We start from the raw sequence: 22,272 nt of genomic DNA on the forward strand, positions 1-22,272 counted from the left end.
GCGATTACATCAAACCGCCAACTAAGATTCAAAGTTTTTGCATTTGTGACCTGATTATAATCCGAAGTAAACAGATGCTGGAACCAGGAGAACATCGTGTTCCTCGGTATTACACTGCGGGTCACATTACAAGTTTGGATCAACACAAATGTTTGTTTTTTTGGGGGGGGAATAGCAGGGGTTTTCTGGCACTTCAACCAGCTGCGTGAGGCCTGAGGCTGAGATTAACCAGTTTTTTAAAAAGGAAAGTCTTCTTTGGTCAGAATCATTGTGCTATTGAGGCTCACCCTGTGAGACTTGCTGATGTAAGACTTCATCTTTCTATTGTTCATCTGTTTGGTGTTTGAAATATTAAAAGAAAAAAGAAAAACTGCTTCATAAAAGAATAGCCCAAAAAAGGAGTTATTATTATTTTGAGTTCCTTCTTCTTTTTTTTTTTTGCATTTAGCTTGTCATTCTCAACTCATCCCTTTCCTCCTGGGATTAGTCTGGAACTCGGTGGAGGAATAATTGAAAGGGAAAGGCAGTGAGAAAAGAGGTTCGCTGTGGAAGGGTTGGAAGATGCAGGGAGGTTGTGAGTGGGTGGCTGCCACTGCCTCAGTTTCATTGTGTTTATTGGTTATTGTGTGTCAGCCTGAAAGTATTTTTAACTGAAGAGAATAAATAAAGTGATGAGGAAGGAAGGGGGGGATGAGGGGGGGGTGTCTTCTTTTATATGATTTACTTCACTGGTGAATTGTTGAAATTTAAAGTCTGTCTCATCAAACTCTCAGAGCTTTCAACTTTTTAAAAAGTAAACCAACATCAAGCCCAATAAGTAGTGATGAGCTGATGAAGCTTCATGAAGCAGTGTCATGTTGTTCAGAGGTCAGTAGGTGGCGCCATCAGTTTTAACATGATGTTTTATTAGAACATTTGTGAACTCCTGTGTTGTTCTCAGTATTATCTTGACCTGTAAAGTATATATTTTATTGAATATTGTTTTGATTGTTTAAGCGCTTTGTGACCCTGGTCTGGAAAAGCACTATATCAATACAAATAATAATAAATAATAATAATAAAAAGAAGGAAAATATTGCAGAGCAACATCTAGTGGACACTGACAATAATGACACTGCTTCATGAAGCTTCACCAGACCATCACTACCAATAAGAATACTGTCATCGTTTTTTAAATGTTTCCCTAATAGTAAAGTATAAAGTATAATTACAAAAATGTGGCGATGAAGGAAATGTAATGTTCTGGAAAAATAAACAATTGATTTGCTTGTTTTTACTAAAGTAAAATATATATTTGTATTAGTACATGCAAAAAGCTAGTGATGGACTGAAGCTTCATGAAGCAGTGTCATGTTGTTTAGAGGTCAGTAGGTGGCGCCAGCAGTTGATGTTTCATTAGAACATATGTTTAAAAAGAAGGAAAATAGTGCAGAGACCGCCATCTAGTGGACTCTGAAAATAATGACACTGCGTCATGAAGCTTCACCAGACTATCTCTAGCCAAACTTATGTTTCATATATTACTTGTTGTTATTCTGTATATATATATATATATATATATATATTCTTCCGCAGATACATATGCAGCGTTGACTCCTTTGAAATTGGGAATACGTCTGTGACATTTAAACTTGCATAATATTATAATAAAAATGATATGAATAAGATATATCACCAGAATTTCTGAAGGAGTGAAATTTCAATTTCAATGAACCACATCTAATCCATATTAAAATGTATTAGATGTGGTCTTTAAGAATCAATCATATCGAGCATCTGCTTACAGAGACTCAATGAACACCTGAGTGCGGAACATTGCTTTCTCAGAGGCGGTCGGCTCTATGACATGTTGTGAAAGGATTTTTGTCTTCTGCGTTTGAAATAGTTTGTGAATGAGGTTCTATGCACCATGGTTGTTCGGAGAAGAGAAGAGAGTGCGGGCAGGGTGGACGGTTTGAAGCGTTCTCAGAGTGGCTGCGAGTGTGAAGAGTGACTTTAGAGACTCGACTTCAGAGAAGCGATGAAAGCCGACGTATTTGATGAACATGTTTCTGTTGTGCAGGAGAGTCTGTGGCTGGACAGCGTGTCTCTGCTGATAAAGGACTCGCTGGAAGGCGACATGATTGACAACCTGTCTGGTTCGGTTTTCCACCACTACTCTTCTCCCCCGGTCTGCAAGGACTGTAAGAGTCACCCGCAAGAAAAGGTTCTTTCTATTTCAGCATTCATTTATTTTTTCCATAAAAACATACATGGTTGTTTTTTGTCGGATGATGTTTTCAGTACTGTTTGAAATAATCTTTTTTTGTTGTTGTTTGTGGCTCAGATCCGACTGGCGGAGGTGGAGCAGGCGTCACTCATGTCTGAGCAGCTGTCAGATAAATCTTTGTCACCAGAGCTCCCCGATGACCTGAGTCTGGATGATCGCAGCAGCTACCAACTGTTGGCGAGAGGCAGTCAGGTGATCAACATTTCAATTACAAATGTTCATTCTAAATGGTTGTTCAATTTCATTGAATTATTTATATATTGACCTGTTGCATTTGGTTTTATTTAATAAGACAATTCAATCATTTGGATTTTATTTTCAAATGAATGCATTTTTGACACATAGTTTCATCATTTAAATTCCAATAATTAATAAAATACATCTTGTTATTCATTGCTTTTGTGATTCAAAGCTATTTAAATTCAATATAAAATGTTAGCATAACCGAACCAACAAGTACTTTCAATTTCATTATAAGCTCTTTGAGACCCTGGAGGTCAAGTGATCTTCTGCCACATTATTGGCTGAAAGTGGATCAAGTAGCTCGGCATTCTTTTGGTATTATCTGGTAGAACTATTATACAATATTTCTATATTGAATTTCAATGGCTTCTGATGGGAGAAATATTAAATTTAAAAGGTAACAAATTAAAAGAATAACAATTTTGACTATTGATGGTAGAATATCCAACTTTGTGTAAAATACACCAGTTTGTTTTGAAACTATTTAATTAATTAATTTAAACCGAATTTAACCTTAACATATTTTAAATATTGAATTCAGTTATTAAATACAACTATTACATTTAATACTCCACTGATATACATCCATATAGTGATGTGCTGATGAAGCTTCATGAAACAGCGTCGTGTTGTTCAGAGGTCAGTAGGTGGCGCCATCAGATTAAAAATGGTATTTCATTAGGACAGTTGTTCAAAACAAAGGAGAAAAGTGCAGAGACCGCCATCTAGTGGACTCTGAAGATAATGACACTGCTTCATGAAGCTTCATCAGACCATCACTATTTCCATAGTGTAAGATCAAGAGAAAATTGCTATTCTATGATCAAGGGAGGTGAAGAGGAGAGTGCAGACGGGTTGGAACAGATGGAGAACTCTTTGGTGCCCCAGGTAGAATGAAGCAAAGTCAGAAGAGTCAGGGTTGAAGAGGTTTTTCTTGGGACACAATAAAAAAAGGTTGGCTTTTGTCAAAGGTTTGAATACAGATAAACAAAAAAAATGTCACTGCACTTTTCTGATATTAGATAATTCTGACCAGCTCTGGTAGAAGAACTCACATTTCCTTGATCCTTAAAACTCTTCACTGGCTTCCAGTGTCTTTCAGGATCAATTTTAAAATTACTTTTTAGATCTATTCATGGTCAGACTATCAGTGATCTCATCCAACCTTACACCCCAGCTCGGGCTCTGAGGTCTTCCTCTCCCCCTGTGTTTCATGGATCTACTGACTCCTTCAAGAGACATCTTAAGACATTCTTATTTGTGTCTTTCCCTTAATTTTTTTTTATGATTCCTGTGTTTGTTTCTATGTGTCTTGATATTTTAAAGTATATATTTTAAATGTGTATTTTTGTTTTTAATGTTAAAGCGCTTTATGACCCTGATCTAGAATGATCTTTACAAATAACCTTTACTTACCAACTAATAAAAGTTAGGAATGAGCGAGGTTTTCTCAGTTATAAAAACATATTCGTTACACTAGTAAGAGAATACAGCACACACTCACGTAACCCATGTCTCTGAAATATAAACACAGCCCAAGACCGGTCGCCGCTCTTTCATCTTCTCCTGGTGAAGCTCAAATGTGAGAGTTCCCCACTCAAATTGGCCAGCGTGTCCTGAAAGCACTCACTCGAGATGTTTCCATGACTGAGCCATTCAGGGTTCAGCTCATTTGATCCCACACCAGCAGCGATTGTTGCTTTCAACAGTGCTCTCCTCGCCACACTTTCATGTAGACATGTAAAGACAGATGAAACGAAACGGCATGAGAGAGATTTTACATAGTCCGCTTTCAAACCACTTTTATGGATGAAAAGGTGTCATTCTGAGCTCATTTACCTCTTGATCGCAGGCCTAACCAGGCTTTTCATTAGCGGTTAGCTTTAATTTACGTCTTTTCCATCAAACAGACAGGCAGCGCTGGCTCCCAGAGTTTGGAAGAGTTGCCCACCCAGAGGGAAATTCAGCTCTCGGCGGATGAAGATGAGGACAATATCCAGGAGCTGATGGAGCTGAGGCCTGAGCAGGGAAGCCGGGTACAATCCAAAGGTACCATCGTTTTCGGCAGACAGACCCTTAAAAGTTCAATTCCATATGTAAACACAAAGAAATGTTACTTATTTTATTACTGTAAATAAAAAAAAGTTCTTAACCCTTTTTTCTGGCCTTTGGGTCACCTTGACCCGAAAATAACAGGTGTTTGTGGTATCCCTTTTGTTGGCTCTGGGTCAAAGTGAATGACCTCCCTGGCTTCCATATGGCGGAGGTCAGGTCACCTTGACTCATAGACAACACAAGGGATACTACAAACACATTTGTTTTCAGGCCTTCGGGTCACCTTGACCCAGAGACAACATAAAGGATACCACAAACACATTTGTTTTCAGGCCTTCGGGTCACCTTGATCCTGAGATAATACAAGCGTTCAAATAATATTTAAAAATGCAACAAAACCAAAGTTCACTTGAAGTCGGAGCATGTGAACACAAAGAAATGTTACTCAAATTTCATTGTATGATTTTGGGAAATCACCAATTTCCTGAAATGCAACTTTTTTAATTCTCTGAATTATTATGTCAGAAATGAAACCAAAAGTTCATTTCTCGAAACATAGAATCAAAAATCGAAGCATAAAAGGCCCCAAATGTCCTGAGTGAACAAGTAAATAAAGGTGAATTTGCTTTGCTGTTTTAAAACTTTTGGACTCTACATCGAGAATTCTGAGCTCCTCTAGTAGAAGAACTCACATTTCCCCGATCCCTAAAACTCTGCATTGGCTGCCAGTTTCTTTCAGGAGCTGCTCCTAAGCTTTGGAATGATCTTCTTCTCCCTCAGCGTTTGATGCATCTACTGACTCCTTCAAGAAGCATCTTAACACAATTTTTTATTTGTGCTTTTTCTTAATATTTACCTTTTCTTTTTACTAATCTATGCTCTCGTTTTTGTTGTATGATCTGTTAAATTGTGACACACATATCCTCTTATCTCTTTATACCTCAGTGTGTCTATGTATGACCGCACTTGTAGCGTTTATTACTCATCCCCAGATCAACCTGATTGCTTATAAACGTGTTTTATAAAATGATAAAATAAATTAAAAAAAAAACTTTTTGTTTAAAAACAACAACAACCAAATACTAACGTAGGATCCACTCTGGTGTTTCAATAGAATGGCAGAAATAATAGTCACAGAAAACCAAATGTACCCTAATGAACATCACTAATATAAATGAATTAACAAAATAGACAACAGTCTACATGGTAACAGCAGTTGAATAAATACGATTTTTTTTTAAAGAAATGTTATAATGCTGATATAAAATGAATCATTTAAAACCAACGCAATTATTGTTCGCACAACCTTTTGTATAACTTGACTCTTAATGCTTCTACTTCTTTTTTAAAGCTCAGTAGATTACTTTGTGCAACAAGGTGAGGCGCAGGAGCCCGATTCTTCCTCAAGTCTTCAGTCATCTGTGAAAGGATGAGGTGATTTTACTACAATGCCAGGTCATCAGCGACAGTCATGTCCTCTTTCTTTATCAGGCCCTTTCAACCTCCCCCGCCTTTTCAAATCACCCTCACTGACTCAGAAAGACCTAACGTCGACTCTAATGAAAAGCTGCTTAAAGAGTTCAGTCTTTACTTTTAAGCTACTCGGGGCTCGAGGCCAACCATGTGTTACGTTTTTACATTGACGTAAGAATTTGTCTTTCCTTCTAAAGAAAAATCTATTACTTACTTTCATTAATTTGTGTATGTAGGTGATATAAGTGTCTAAAAAAAACAACAAAAACAAGTACCTTCTTCTCTTACATGTATGATGTTAACATTATTTGGTCAAAAACTGTTTTCTTTGATATAACGTTTTCATTCTTACTGACAGAATTTATTTTTAGACAAAAATAACGGTTTTCGTCGTTAATTTTGAAATATATATAGTAGTAGGTAAGTTAGTCATTTATTTTTGTAAAGTGGCTTTCACAGACCAGGGTGCTTAAACACAAAACTATACACACTTAAAGTACAGACAGAGTGACAAACACAGCAGCCCAAATATAATTAAGAAAAAGCCCAAATAAGAATGTCTTAAGATGTTTCTTGAAGGAGTCAGTAGATCATCAAACACAGATGTTTCTTGAAGGAGTCAGTAGATCATCAAACACAGATGTTTCTTGAAGGAGTCAGTAGATCATCAAACACAGATGTTTCTTGAAGGAGTCAGTAGATCATCAAACACAGATGTTTCTTGAAGGAGTCAATAGATCATCAAACACAGATGTTTCTTGAAGGAGTCAGTAGATCATCAAACACAGATGTTTCTTGAAGGAGTCAGTAGATCATCAAACACAGATGTTTCTTGAAGGAGTCAGTAGATCATCAAACACAGATGTTTCTTGAAGGAGTCAGTAGATCATCAAACACAGATGTTTCTTGAAGGAGTCAGTAGATCATCAAACACAGATGTTTCTTGAAGGAGTCAATAGATCATCAAACACAGATGTTTCTTGAAGGAGTCAGTAGATCATCAAACACAGATGTTTCTTGAAGCTTAGGAGAAACCGCCTGGAAGGATTTCTCTCCTCTGGTCCGGAAGTTCAGGAACCATCAGTAGATTTTGATCCACAGACCTCAGAGCCCAAGTCTGGATCAGATCACTGATGGAAGGTCTGACCATGAATAGATCTGAAAGTAAGAACCAGAATTTTAAAATGATCCTGAAAGAAACTGGCAGCCAGTGAAGAGTTTTAAGGATCGGAGAAATGTGAGTTCTTCTACTAGAACGGCTCAGAATTCTCACTGCAGAGTTTTGTATGAACTGCAGGCGAGACAGATCCTTCTAGTTTAGAACCAAAGATAATCTTTTAAACAACAGTCTAAACGAGAGACACAAACGCATGGATTATGAGCTTCAAGTCATGTTGTGACCTCAATAATAATATGGTATTGTTTAATTGAAATTACATTAGGCTGAACTCCTAGAAATCTTCCTTAATATGTACTACATATTGTACAAATTTGATCAAAAATGGGGCGTACTTGGATTCTCAGTGGGGTCTTTTTCTGGGTCTCCTTTCACTTGACCATTTTTGGTTTAGGTGGACAGACTCAGGTGGATCTACTACTTTGGTTAATGAGATTTTAAAACATTATCATATATTATCGTTACTACTATTTTTGTATGATGCTTCGGTTTTAAGGTAGGTTAAACTATATAGGCTCTCTAGATATGTCCACTACTCACCGTGAAATGCTGACTCCCAGCATCCACTCAAAGAAGCTCTCGGATTACATTCCATAGGCTTGAATCCTAAAATATGCAATTTTATGACGCAGGTGTGATATTTAACGACCAGGATTTCATTAAGTTCTGACATTACCCTGACATCGATATGATCGTTCAAATAACTTGTGCATATACAATCATTGCGTTATTATCTACACACCACAATTTAAATTCATGACAAATGACTTGTTTTTGACCTACACAAGGCAAACCGTTGTGGTTATTAAAGCAGGGAAATTAAAATGTAGATTGTGCTGGGAGCTGAATATTGTGTCTTCATTTGATGGATTGGAATCCTTTTTCTTTTTTTTTTGAATAACTAAAGTTGTATTACATTCATACAATGTCCATGTCTCTCACTAAAAGTACCCAGCTCTGGTCACCGTCCACCTAAGACACCATGAAGCAGACCTGGCCAAAGTTAGTATTTATAAAAATTAAATGTTACACCATTTATTTACCTCATGTCTTAACTGATTTTCTTTATCATGTTTTTTTCTACATATATTTAAAAAAAATAAAAAATGTTTTAATACATTTTTCTCCTCTTTTATTTGTCCTTTTTATTAGTTTATCTTTCATATAATATGTTTTAAATAAAATGTATGTAAAATAATAATAATTTAAATTAATAAAATACAATAAAAGGTTGGCAATACTTGTTTTGTATTTGATGTATTTTATTTTAAATGGTAAAAAATAACAAATTATAAAATCTTAAAATAAAATTAATTTAAAATTAAATTATATGCAATCAAATTTAAACCTAAGCTTATTTTCATATGTCCCTTACATTTTTACCAATATATACAATTATTTATTTGTACTATTCCTTCTTTTGGCTTGACGGCCCCTTATAACAGCCACGGTATATAATGTGGCCCCGATGAAATATAATTGTCATAAAGTATGTGTAAACACCACAAATTGTATATATATTTTTTGCAATTGTGTTGGTGCGATTTCCTTTTTTCTGCCGGGCATTTCTGCTTAACTTTCGCTTGACAGACGGTGGCGCCACAAGTTGCAGTGGAGTGGGTGGATGGCTTCACCTACCAGTGGATATCTTTCACCCTGCAGCTCGAGCCCATCTTCAGAGCACACCTGGGAATGGAAGAAGAGTGACGGAACCTTCCGTTCTGACCGGTCCTGCCTCCTGGATCTGCTTATCTGACGCCAACAGCAGACTCTCTCAGGTACAGTAGATGTTAAAAGACCTGACAAATGCTGTCTTTACTGGACTATATTGTATGAATGTTGGATACACAACCGGGATGTTGAGGTGCGATCGATGTTCTTTCACTTTGTATCACATTATCCATCTGTGTCTCTATTATCTCCTTCAATCTGCAATCACGGCAAGAAAAAGTACATTTAATGTGCACGAGAACAAACAACGGTTTGCAGAAATCAACGGTTTTCGTTCGACCAAACTTTAAAAGACAAGTCAAGAATAAAAATAAACTGACTGAAAGATTAGAATTCCATCAGGGAGGTACCTTCAAGATTCTAGATTTTCCATTCATGATGGTTTCCAGCCAGACCCTGGTCTGGAAAAGCACTATATAAATAAAAATTACTTACTTACTTACCTCCCTGTTTCTGTCAATAAAAGATATGGGAAAAAAACGCATAGAAGAGGAAGTGGAACAAACTATATTGTTGGCCTTGACGCCTGAAGAGCTATCAAGTTCAGGTAGCTCGGCTGGTGGTGGAAGTCTCGCAACTATGGAGGATGTAAATCACTCCACAGTCTCCTAGGTCTGACCCAGGGTTCCTCTTGGTTGAGCCTTCCTTGCGAAGAGAATTTAACTTTATTATAATTTTGTAGACTCCAGGCATCACTCAACCTGTCATCTTGAGCCCTTTTTAAGCAACAGCAACTTTTTTAAAAGTGCTGATTTGGCAACAGAGCTGGACAAAACCTCAACGATTCCAACACCAAGGGCTTGATATTAATTGATTATCTTTACTAGTACCAATACCTTTACTTTCAATATCGTTTTCTGAACAATATGTTTTTTGATACCAATTTTTGATACCAATTTCAATCCTAACTAGCTAGCGCAAAAACCACGCACAAACAAGTGACAATACAATCTAATATTCATTGCCTTTAGTGCAGTTTTTATTTAGAAAATAAATGTATCTACTTTCTCAGGACACAGACAAGCCTGCTCCTGGCTGAAGATATCCACAGCAGCGGGAAACGTAGCCCTGAGTTGTGGATGTTTGAACAGAGGGATAAGTTCGATAGCATCTCACACTGGATTCACACTGCCTGGCATTGTCTCCTTCACATCAGGCTCAAAGATTTCTGTGAAGAGAAGATAAACGTCACAGTAAACATTAGATCAGCTGCTAAGATAAACGACGCAAATCATCCATAAAACGAAGCTACATCTTCCGATTAACTAACCGCAGGATGCACGTGTAAAGTTTCCTAGAAATTTGCATTTCAGTCAATGCCTCCATAATAATCAAGTTTGATACCCAGCCAATACCTGAACCATAACCATCTTATATAAACTGAATATTTTTAATACAAATTGTTTAAATCATGATCCACAAGATTCACATCCCTGGTATCTGACTTGTTGTATAAGCTCCTGAGCCAGTAGTTGTCAAATAAAGAGCTTTGCCAAAAAAAAAGGATGAATATTTGCTGCAAAATTGAAGACGATGCAAAGATAATTTAAACTAATAAATAAGATAATGTTAAGATGTGTTGCCGTTCTAATTGATCCTCTGAAGAGTGAAGTCTGAGACGACAATAATGTGCTCAGTCATTTTGAGCCTTCCTTTTCAAGCTAATTCCTTTTTTCATGTTTCAATAAGTCAAAGCAAGACCAAATTCCTTTACAGCAGCAAAAAATATCACATCCTTGATTCCAATTTGAAGTCGTTCATTAAGAGAGTTTCATTAAAAACGCCGGAGAGTAAACCCAGAGAGTTTCCAATTAAGCTCTAATTGTTTTCAAACCGAACAAAGTCTGTTCGCCTCCGTCAACTCCGACATCACACAGCCCCGATAAAAGAAGCCCTTATCTGAGTTCCCTTGTAACCATGGAGACAGGTTCCCCCTTCTTCCTCTCTACCTGTTTGGTTTGTTTGGTTTGTGTCTGAGTGTTTCTGTGATCCTGAGCTGCACTGATGCTCTCTGCTACTCAGCTAATTAGTCTGCCAAGCCCCGAGCTCGGTACCGACTGTGTGCGCTCTCTTTTTTGTTGTCGGCTCAGGCTTTTTTTTATTTCTTTTTTTTTATCATACTTCTATCACTCGCTGTACGTCTCAGGTTGTGCGCCAATGTTTCTGGTTCATTGTTTATTTCCTGCTGTTTTCTGTTTAAGGAAAAAAAACAATCAGGGGTTGCACTCACTCAATTCGAAACCACCGACGAGAGTTTTTGCAACCATTTTAAAGACTTTGTTACAACGAAACGAAATCCAACTTCATACCAACACTGACAAATTGTTATGTTAGAGGTCACGCTAAGGATAACAAGCTGGCATTAGTGTATTAAGCTGTTATAATGGTTCTCTCTTATGGCTCTTACTTATATGGCACTTTTTTTATGCTTATTCAGCACCTAAAGCGCTTTACACTAAGTTACGCATTCACACACACAATCACACATTGATGGGAGTAGGCTGCGACGCAGCACGCCAGCTGAACCATCAGGGTAAAGTGTCTTGCTCAGGGACACAACGCCACAATCTCGTCCGGAGCTGGGATTAAACCAGCAACTTCTCAGACCACAAGCTCTACCATCTGAGCTATGACGCCGTTTTTATCTCAAGATGCATTATGGGAGAAGTGAACCAATGTAACCCTTTTATGATTAATGGCAGTGGACAATTTGATAAGTCATTTAGAGGGTTTTAAAGGTGTTCTAACGGTTCAAATGGACATTTAAAAAGTTCCATCAGAAAAAATATATAAAATTAATTGATAATTGATAGGATGAAAGAACAGGCAATTATAACAACAAAGCTGTCGACACAAATGTATGGTAGTTAAAAAAAAGAATAGAGGAGGAAACTAAAGGTGCGTGGAAGATCGGAACCACAAACACAGAAATACATTAAGAAACAATGGGTTGGTCTGACACTATTGTTAGCGGAATGGATGGTTACACAGAGAGGTTATGAACCCCCCAAAATATTACACAAAACACAGGAGAAATAACAACAAATAAGCAAACTTGCAAGAGTTAGTAATAAAAATATTTAAAATAAAAATTATTTCAGTTTTTATGCCAGTAGATGAGAACAATGTGCAGATCTTTTAGTTTGAAAGGACTGATCACCCTCGTATTGACTGACTCAATCATTGTTTTTGACTGCTACTCATTTAAAAAACCCTTGTCTCTAATATAAGTAAATATTAAGCCTGTAGGGAAACTTTTGTGGATTTCACTGAACCCAAGAAACTTCACAGCTCTGTCCCAGTATGTGGGAAATAACGTAAGCACACAGCAGGAAAACCAGTGTCCTCACAATCTAGGTTACGTACAGTAGTTAAGCTATATATATGTAAAACTAAGATAGAAGTTCAGATTTCTCTCTCTCCTACTTTTTCTCTCCAGCACCCTTCTGTGAGCGACTCATCGTTGGCCTCCAGCAGCACCACCGTCGAAGAGGGCTTCAGCAACTCTTCGCCTTGTGACCTCAACTACCCGTTGCCTACTTCGATGAAGAAGCAAAGCACTGCTTGCAACCTCCAAGCCAAAAGAGGGCGCCAGAGAAGCTACAGCAGCTGCGCGAGAGACGGCACGTCACCTGGCTGTCACCAGTGGGACTCGGTGGACATCACAGGAACAGTCGGTGGTGGTTGTTCTCAAACCAATTTCACTGAGCATTTCAACAGCCTCTCTCTGACTTCACTGCTAACTACAACTTGTCATCCACCTCAACCGATCAAGAAGTGCAACAGCACCGGCTCTTTAGCCAAAAAAAAATCATCAGCAAGGAATACTATGCTTCAAGGAGTAGATGCTAAGACTTGCTTGTCTAATCCTTGGAGATTGGGATTAAAAGTGGAGAAGAAGATTGACGTCACAGGATTAAGCACAAAAACGGTCCAGTCCAAAGACCCCAGCTACAAGACAAATAGATGAAACACTTGTTTCGATGACTCATTGAAGCTCCTAAAAAGGGGTCAAATAGACGACTCTGTTTAAAGTGACTCCTCGCCTTTCACTCTGGATCGGCTGGTTGAGGTGCACCTTGTGGGACTTCAGTTGCCTCACACGTCCCGACATCCGCGGCAGATCTGAGGAGGTTTCACAAAAATGAGAAAAAGGTTTTAGGACTTTTTTAGGATAATGGGATATCGGAGTCGGGTGATGTAGCTTCGTTGGGTTATGAATTCCAGCCATTTCGACACGGTACTTTTCAAGAGCCATGGAAGAGATTGGAATAAAGACTGCGTTGGGCGCATCTAAAAGGAAATATTCAAGGAATTGTCTCTGCCATCTGGTGCGCTCACCTTTGTGCAAAAATGTACTCAATATCCAAACATGATCAGATTGAACTTTGTACAGTGTCGTCGTTTTTTTGTACAAATGAAAGTAGCATTAACCCTCTTGCACTTTTGTCTGAGTTGGGTCCTGATGTGAAACTGAAAAGGCGTCATATTTGGTAATGCAGTCTGAATGTAGAAGCCTTTGTCTGCTGTGAAAGAGTGAGGGACACTCGGCTAGACAAGTTTAAAAAAAGGGCCTCTTTATAGAGACTAATGGACATTTGGCTCCTGCTGCTGCTAAGTAAGTTTATTTTATTTTTTTGAGAAACACTGTTTTCCTGTGGCCTCTATTTTCCCTTCTTGTAGTAGAGACTAAAATGAATGCAGACCTGAGCCAAATAAGTTAACTATGAGAAACTTTAATATAAGATTATTCCATTCTACACAAGATACTTCACAGACAGGAAGTACTCGTTACTCGCTATCACGAGCGCTTCCAGTCTGCACTAGAAGATGTGATATTTACCCAGAGTACTTCCTGTCTGTGTAGCGTGTTAGCCTTTAGGCATTGAAATGGATTTACGTTTTCGTCTAAAACTGTCAACCCTTAGTCGACATGAGGCTGAGTAGAAAACGAGTAGTTCTTTCTCACCACTGTCCTCTTGGCCTCAGGCATGGTTGGATAGATACATCAGAGGCACCATGATTGTTGTTGAGGCTTAGCTTTTGGAGGTTCCTTTGACGCATGATGTCCTTCTCAGACTCCTTTGCCATGCACCTCACACCTCCTACCTTAGAGAAGATAAAAAAAGCCCATCATTTATCTGTCCAGAAAGTGGTATATCACTCTCATTAAGTGACTCACACATGTTTTTTTTTACTTTTAATGGTCTTAAATACTTACTGTGGGAAAGTCCAACAGCAACTGAGCAACTTTCATGCCACTTACAGTTAAGATAATGCTGGATTGACTAGTTGTAAATAACCCTCTATCATTTTAGGACCACTACCTTTATGGATCCCGGAAGCCTAACATCTACCTTAACCTATACTGATCATCTTTATGTCCTCTTTCATCACATCGATGAACCTCAATCGTTGTCTTCGTCTTTTTCTTCGTGCTGGTGTCTCAATCTTCAACAATCTTAAACAATATCAAAAGGCATGTTGAAGCCAACTGGCTTTCCTAACCCCTGTCTCCCGACTTCACCACCTCACCCCCCTAACAGTCATCAAACATTGTTCCACTCAGCATGACCTTTTCTTGACACTGGCCTGATCTTTGAATAACTGTTCCCAAAATTACTTGAACTGAATACTGATGTCCAGAAAATCAAAGAAACCTGTACCAATGCCGTTTTGTTTTTTAATCAAGCGCTGTTAACTGATACCGTTTGTGCTGTCCTTGGTCCTGTGTTGTGCTGGGTGGATTCATGTTTTCAAGTCTCTTCAAACCTGCAAACCAGGGAAGAGACACTTTCTGATTTAAATAGACTCTGTTTTAGATCTGTCCGTCCTCCAGTACCTTGTTGAACCTTCTCATGAGTTCATTCTGAGATGGTGACTCGGTTGAACTGCGGTTTTAATGCAGCAAATGGTAAAAGAGTTGCAGTGTCAGTCAACTATTTGACTCAGGTCTGCTGATTTGTAGCAAGATATTTATAAAACTAAAGCAGGAGATCCAAATATGTGTCGTTTGTAAGCTTTTGTTGGTGAGAAACCTTGTTGCGAGCCTCCATGTTCAATCCCCGTCAAGAAAAGCTTGAACCTCAGGTGGAATTATTCACACACTCGCACACATTCACGCATCCATAAAAAAAACACACTTGCTGAGTTTCAAACACTGTCAAGTGTCTCTGTAGCTGATCTGTACTCATTCTTGTCTTTTTTTTTTTTCTTCCCTCCTGTGTGGAAGCTGGAGTATAAAATTGACTACCGCTACTCCCGTTTGAAATATGCAATATGTCATAGAAAGTTTATACGGGGGGGGATCTGCAATGTAGTGGAAAAAAAGATTATATTTATAAACTCATGTATTGAATACATTTGCACATAGATTGCAAAGTAACTGAGAGGACAACTGTGTATCAATGTATCAGAGAGTATTTTCCCTTTTTCATTCGCTAGTTTATCCCCCCCACCCCACTCCCTTTGCCCAAAATGGCATGTGAACTTTCTTTTTTTGTTTTAAATGTCACTCTGGTGTCTTATAAATAAGAGCTTGCTTTTGAAATGCCCCTGGTGTTGTTTCTTCTTCTGTTACTGAAGCTATATATTTACCTTCACATGGACTTCAAAGAAGGGATGGTCTGACGAAGCTTGAAACTGAGGGCGCCACCTACTGACCTGTTTCGTGAAGCTTCATCAGCCCATCACTATTTCAGAGTCAAAGATCTTGGATCAGGGAAAGACGGATCATGACGTCCAAAAAAGATGGATGGATGGATGGATGGATAAACTTTATTTATCACTCTGGAGATCTCTTTCCAGAAATAGTTTTCCCAGCACACAGCAACACAGACGACAGATTCATAAAAACAAGAAATAAGTGCAATAAAAAGAACAAAAATTAAGTAAAAGAAAAGGACACAAAGATTAACATAGAAAATCATCTGTTCACTCCACTCCTGCCCCTATAGACTTATAAAGTCTAATAGCAAGAGGAATGAACGAGTCCCTGAGTCTATTAGAGTTGCATCATGGGAGCAGTATTCGTTCACTCCATCTGCTTCTCTGTTCACTGATGACGGTGTTCAGAGGATGATGTCATCATCCATGATGGACAGTAGTTTGTCGAGTGATCTTCTCTCAGCAACTGTCACCAGTGAGTCCAGCTTCATTCCAACCACAGAGCCAGCCTTTCTGATCCACCCCATCACACCGAAGCATAAAACACTAGCCACCACAGACCGTTAGCAAATGCAGAGGAGTTTCTTGCAGATGTGAAATGATCGGCGCCTCCTGATGGTACCAAGGTAGTTAGCACGATGGCCATCCAAGGGTTTTGAAAAGTGCCAACGACAAAAAGAAATCTAGAAATCCAGCTAAAGATTAACATCTCAGATATGATTATGAGTAAAAAAATCTTGAAAATTGGAACCTTTATCTGTCATTGAGAATAAATAAAACAAGGACATAGTATCTGTGACATCAACCATGTTACTGAACTGAAGGTTTACAAGTCAATCTGTGGCCGTGGCCATCTCCCTAAAGCATGTTAATGTAATTCCATAAAAAAAAAAAAAAAAATTATGTAGCTAGGGTTACATGATATTCTTACCTGCATCCAGCTTTAATCGGTGCCCCCTTGTTCTAGCAGTACATATAGAAACACAGGTTTTAGGTAATTGTCAATGGAAGATTTGCTTCTGGAAGATCTGGACGAAGTTATTGGGGGAAGGAAAGTCTATGCCTTCTTGCTAAAGCTGCTGCACCCCAAATATGTTTAAAAAAAAAATCTTAGTTATATATTGTGTAGTTTAATGAAAGCCAAGTGAGGATTTATTCCATATCTTTGATATCACATGTCAAATGAACACACTAGTTTACGATTAGTTCACTAGTTTACACTAGTTTTCATGCAGTTTTATATTACTAGCGAACTAGTGAAGGTTTAAAAACGTACTAATGAAGGCCGAAACGCTCACTCGTTAACTAGATCAAACTGTTTTTCCCTTACCAGTAAACTAGTTTGATCTAATATGTTTACTACCGAACTAGTTAACTAGTAAGATCATTTTTATTTGACTAGTGAAAAGGTGAACATTCACAATATAACATGTGAACTAGTTAACTAGAGGGGTGAAGGAAGAATTCACTTGTTAACTAGCTAACATTTTGGACCACAATAGTTATCGAGTACAGAACACTCAGTACTAGTAAACATGTAGACGGTTTTTCTGTTACTATTTTTTTTTACATGTGAAATCAAGGATATGGAATAGATCCTCACTTGTCCCTAATAGTTACCTCGTTGTGTAATCTATTACTTTACTTGACATAATACTTTCTTCTTCCCCCCACCACATCCATGGACGCTGTTCTTCATTAGCACTTCCACTCGTCGTCACCCACTGCTCTGCAGAAGCTCGCCTGTCACGAGGTCCTAATTGCAAACAAGGAAATCAGTTTTTGGCAGATTTAAAGGTCACACAGTTTGGCAGTTGCTTGCAATCAAATGATAAATGTCTTACATTTGTATTCATTAATGTATAAAATAAAAGTGTGTCAGTGTGCGTGTTGACAATATACTGCATGTTCCTGTTGAGTGTATTGAAGTACCTGTGATGATGGTACTGCATTCATTTGGTTACACAGTATATACTGTATAGCAGTGATGGTCTGATGAAGCTTCATGAAACAGTGTCATTATTTTCCAGTCCACTAGATGGCGGTCTCTGCACTAGTTTCCTTTGTTTTGAACAACTGTTCTAATTAAATCAAATCATTTTTAAACTGTTGGCGCCACCTACTGCCCTCTAAACAACATGACACTGTTTCATGAAGCTTCATCAGTTCATCACTACTCAATATGGATATCCAGATTAAATGGGCCTTGATAAAAAAAGGGGGAAAACATGGTAACACTTTATAATGGGAAACACATATAGTATATATCTATAACTATTAATAGAGTATTTATTCATATGTGTACTAACAGCCAATTGGCCGCTTATAGACCATTATAAAACACTAACTCTAAACACTATATTTTCCCCATAATATCATGATATTAACAACAACCTAATAACTGATTATAACTGGGAAATAAAGAAGTAATTCAACATCACCTTTGGTTAAAACTAGCTTCTCTCCATTTGTTCAGCTGGAACAAATTTTCCTGTTATTAAGATTAAAATATAGGGTGAGTTTTACAATCGTTAATAAGTGGCTTATTACTTTTTATTAATAAGTGTTAGCGAACAGGTCGTTTACTTTATGATTAATTCTATTTAATCATATTAAAGGAGTTAAATCGAAAGTGAACTGCTGGTAAGACATTTTTATCGTTTGAATGTTCTAATGAAAATCATGGGTGGGTGAGCACCGGGAACCAGCTGCAGATGAACTCCGTCGGTCGGTCTCCGCAGGAATAGAATCTCCACCACGTCCGACATAGTAATTACCGTCGTCTCTTCTTCTGTGTCCGACTTATTAGGGGAGACTTTCTGGGAGTCGGGCCCTTAGAACGCAGCTCCGGTCTTCCACATGACTTGGCTCGCTCTGTGGTGACTGGGAGACAAAGGAGGAAGTGATGACCTCTCGCGGCTGGCTCACCCCACACACACACACACACACACACACACACACACACACACACACACACACGCACAAGCCTTTGTGAAAGTCCAGGTAGACACTAGTGGAGGTGTGCATTGTGTTGGAGGACAAAAGAAGCATTAGCATGAGCTGGATAGCAGATGAGCGTAAATGACGTTGAGATTGTAATTCAAATGCATAAACCCAGTGATGAAATGTTCGACCTTGTCTGGGCATTTCCCTAATAGGGGGGTCACAACAAATTCCCCGCACCTTTATACTCACTAATCACTTCTCCTTCGTGTCATCATTGTCGCACTCATTAACCTCATTGGGCGTCTACTTCTATTTATTATCATCCCGGGTATGTCCAACATCATTTGACGGTACTAGGTCTGTGTACATATTTCACTGTTTATCTCATGTTGTGTACGGATCATTGTTAATCATTTAAGTCGCTGTTAAAAGAAAACAGGAAACACAGAGCCACAGGTTTTTCTCTCTGTGAGTGAATAATTGGCTGCAGGGATTCTTCTCGACCTCCCGGGTCGCACAGCAGATGTTACCCGGTGCGCTCGCCCTCTTGGGCTGCAGCGAAACCGACTCTATATATGTTTCAAATGATTTATTTTGTGAGGCAAACCGCAACACTGCAGAAATGTGACCAGAAACTGTTTCCTTCAACTGAAAAAAAATCTCTAAATTTAGGAAAATGATGCCACAACACGATCTGGAGCTTGTAATCCATGCACCTGTCTCTTCTTGTTTAGACTCTTGTAACCGTTTATTTTGGTGTCCAAAACAAGAAGGATCTGTCTCGGCTGCAGTTAATACAAAACTGCAGAAAGAATTCTGAGCCGCTCTAGTAGAAGAACTCACATTTCTCCGATCCTTAAAACTCTTCACTGGCTGCCAGTTTCTTTCAGGATCAACTTTAAAATTCTGGTTCTTACTTTCAGATCTATTCATGGTCAGACCTTCCATCAGTGATCTGATCCAGACTTACACCCCAGCTCGGGCTCTGAGGTCTGTGGATCAGAATCTACTGATGGTTCCTGAACTTCCGGACCAGAGGAGAGAAATCCTTCCAGAATGTTGCTCCTAAGCTTTGGAACGATATCTGTGTTTGATGATCTACTGACTCCTTCAAGAAACATCTTAAGACGTTTTTATTTGTACATTTTCCTGATTCTCTTGGACTCCTGTGTTTGTCTTATGTGTCTCGATCTTTAAAGTATATATTTTAACTGTGTATTGTTTTTGATTGTTAAAGGGCTTTGTGACCCTGGTCTAGAAAGATATTGACAAATAACCTTTACTCGCTTACTTATGTACCTCAGAAACAAGTATTAATCCATTTACTTAAAAGAAATCCATCATTTCGCATCACTATTTATTTAATATTACTTTTATAGTTTTCAAATTATTTTTCCATCCATCCGTCTGTCTTTCCATTCTTTGGTTACATCCATCTATGCATTCGTTGTCCATCCATTGTTCATCCAGCCATCCTCCATAGATTACATTGATCAATCTATCTACTGATCCATATTGACTATATAGTAGGTATATAGACTCTCATTCTTGCTCCATTGTTCTTTATGACGTCCTTGATTGTATTTTTATTTAGAAACCTCTCAAGCCATTCGTCTGAGAATAAAATTCATAATGAATCACACAACAATTTCACTCACTTGTTTGCCACATTCATATTCAGAAAATAATTTGTGGGATCAAGCTGAGGTCATTTGCTTCTCAACCGTACAACAGACTGCTGCAGTGGAGCAGATGGTGCATCGCCACAGTTGCGCCCCCCAGCCTGGTAGACTCCAAGTGCCCGGAGCTCTTTTAATTAGAGTCTCTTGAGAACGATCTCTAGCCGAGTCCCATGTTACCGAAACACCAGCCCTGCATGTGAAAACTGAAGCTTCATCTGGCCTGTACACAAGTTAAGCTTTTGCTCAAATCATAAAAAAGACACTGAGATTCAATCTAAAGAATAGCATTTACAGATTAATAATCTGTGGCGGAGGAAATCGGTTCTGCTGTTTGTAGACAACGACCTCCACCACTGCATATGTATTTATGGAAGCCAGGGAGGTTGTTCACCTTGACCCTGAAGAAAAACAAAGGGATACCACAAACACGTTTGTTTTTGGGCCTTCGGGTCACCTTGACCCAGAGATAACACAAGGGATACCGCAAACACATTTGTTTTCTGACCTTCAGGTCACCTTGACCCAGATACAACACAAGGGATACCTCAAACACATTTGTTTCCAGGCCTTCAGGTCACCTTGACCCAGATACGACCCAAGGGATACCTTAACACATTTTTATTCAGGCCTTTGGGTCACCTTGACCCAGAGATATCACAAGGGATACTACAAACCCATTAGTTTTGCGGTGTTCAGGTTACCTTGACCCAGATATAACACAGGGGATACCTCAAACACATTTGTATTCTGGCCTTTGGGTCACCTTGACCCAGGTATAACACAAGGGATACCTCAAAAACATTTGTTTCCAGGCCTTTCGGGTCACCTTGACCCAGATATAACACAAGGGATACCTCAAACACATTTGTATTCTCGCCTTTGGGTCACGTTGACCCATAGACAACACAAGGGATACCACAAACACATTTTTTTTCCAGGCCTTCAGGTCACCTTGACCCAGATACAACACAAGGGATACCTCAACACATTTTTATTTAGGCCTTCAGGTCACCTTGACCCAGATACAACACAAGGGATACCTCAAACACATTTGTTTCCAGGCCTTCAGGTCACCTTGACCCAGATACGACCCAAGGGATACCTTAACACATTTTTATTCAGGCCTTTGGGTCACCTTGACCCAGAGATATCACAAGGGATACTACAAACCCATTAGTTTTGCGGTGTTCAGGTTACCTTGACCCAGATATAACACAGGGGATACCTCAAACACATTTGTATTCTGGCCTTTGGGTCACCTTGACCCAGGTATAACACAAGGGATACCTCAAAAACATTTGTTTCCAGGCCTTTCGGGTCACCTTGACCCAGATATAACACAAGGGATACCTCAAACACATTTGTATTCTCGCCTTTGGGTCACGTTGACCCATAGACAACACAAGGGATACCACAAACACATTTTTTTTCCAGGCCTTCAGGTCACCTTGACCCAGATACAACACAAGGGATACCTCAACACATTTTTATTTAGGCCTTCAGGTCACCTTGACCCAGAGATATCACAAGGAATACCACAAACCCATTTGCTTTCGGGTGTCTTGGTTACCTTGACCCACATATAACACAAGGGATACCTCAAACACATTTGTATTCTCGCCTTCGGTTCACATTGACCCAGAGATAACACAAGGGATACCACAAACACATTTGTTTCCAGGCCTTCAGGTCACTTTGACCCAGATATAACACAAGGTTTAAGGAAAATAAGTTTCCAAAAAGAAAAATAATATCACTGTGATTTTTCTGATACAGTTTGTGAAAGAGGAAACTTGAACTGATTTCTATTGACGTTTGCTGATTAAGGTTTTGAAAAGGAAATAAATAAAAAAATGCTGGGATTTCTTTTCACTGACGACTGGATCATTGTATTGTTCAATCAGCAATCATGAGTTCCCATGTTTTATCGGCTTGTTTCTTCAAGCATCACCTCTGATCCTCCTCTGGGAGTTTTCCTGATAAATCAGCGCCTCTGTGGATCTAATAATTGCTTCGGGGTGATTATTCTC

General features: G+C 38.8%; 1 protein-coding gene across 1 annotated transcript in view; it reads left to right on the top strand.

Moving 5' to 3' along the window:
- Window positions 1–15,439, top strand: part of cacna1ib (calcium voltage-gated channel subunit alpha1 Ib) — a 190,888-nt gene extending 175,449 nt beyond the window's left edge. Inside the window, exons 34-38 of the mRNA XM_087810032.1 lie at window positions 2,063–2,206; window positions 2,327–2,461; window positions 4,423–4,561; window positions 8,808–8,995; window positions 12,388–15,439. Coding sequence (XP_087666158.1) covers window positions 2,063–2,206; window positions 2,327–2,461; window positions 4,423–4,561; window positions 8,808–8,995; window positions 12,388–12,918 — 1,137 coding nt within the window. The 3' untranslated portion in view covers window positions 12,919–15,439. The remainder of the gene's footprint in view (window positions 1–2,062; window positions 2,207–2,326; window positions 2,462–4,422; window positions 4,562–8,807; window positions 8,996–12,387) is intronic.
- The last annotated feature ends 6,833 nt before the right edge of the window (window positions 15,440–22,272 follow it).

This window comes from Callionymus lyra, chromosome 1 (genome assembly GCF_982586985.1).
Source record: "Callionymus lyra chromosome 1, fCalLyr1.hap1.1, whole genome shotgun sequence".
Taxonomy (NCBI): Eukaryota; Metazoa; Chordata; class Actinopteri; order Syngnathiformes; family Callionymidae; genus Callionymus; species Callionymus lyra.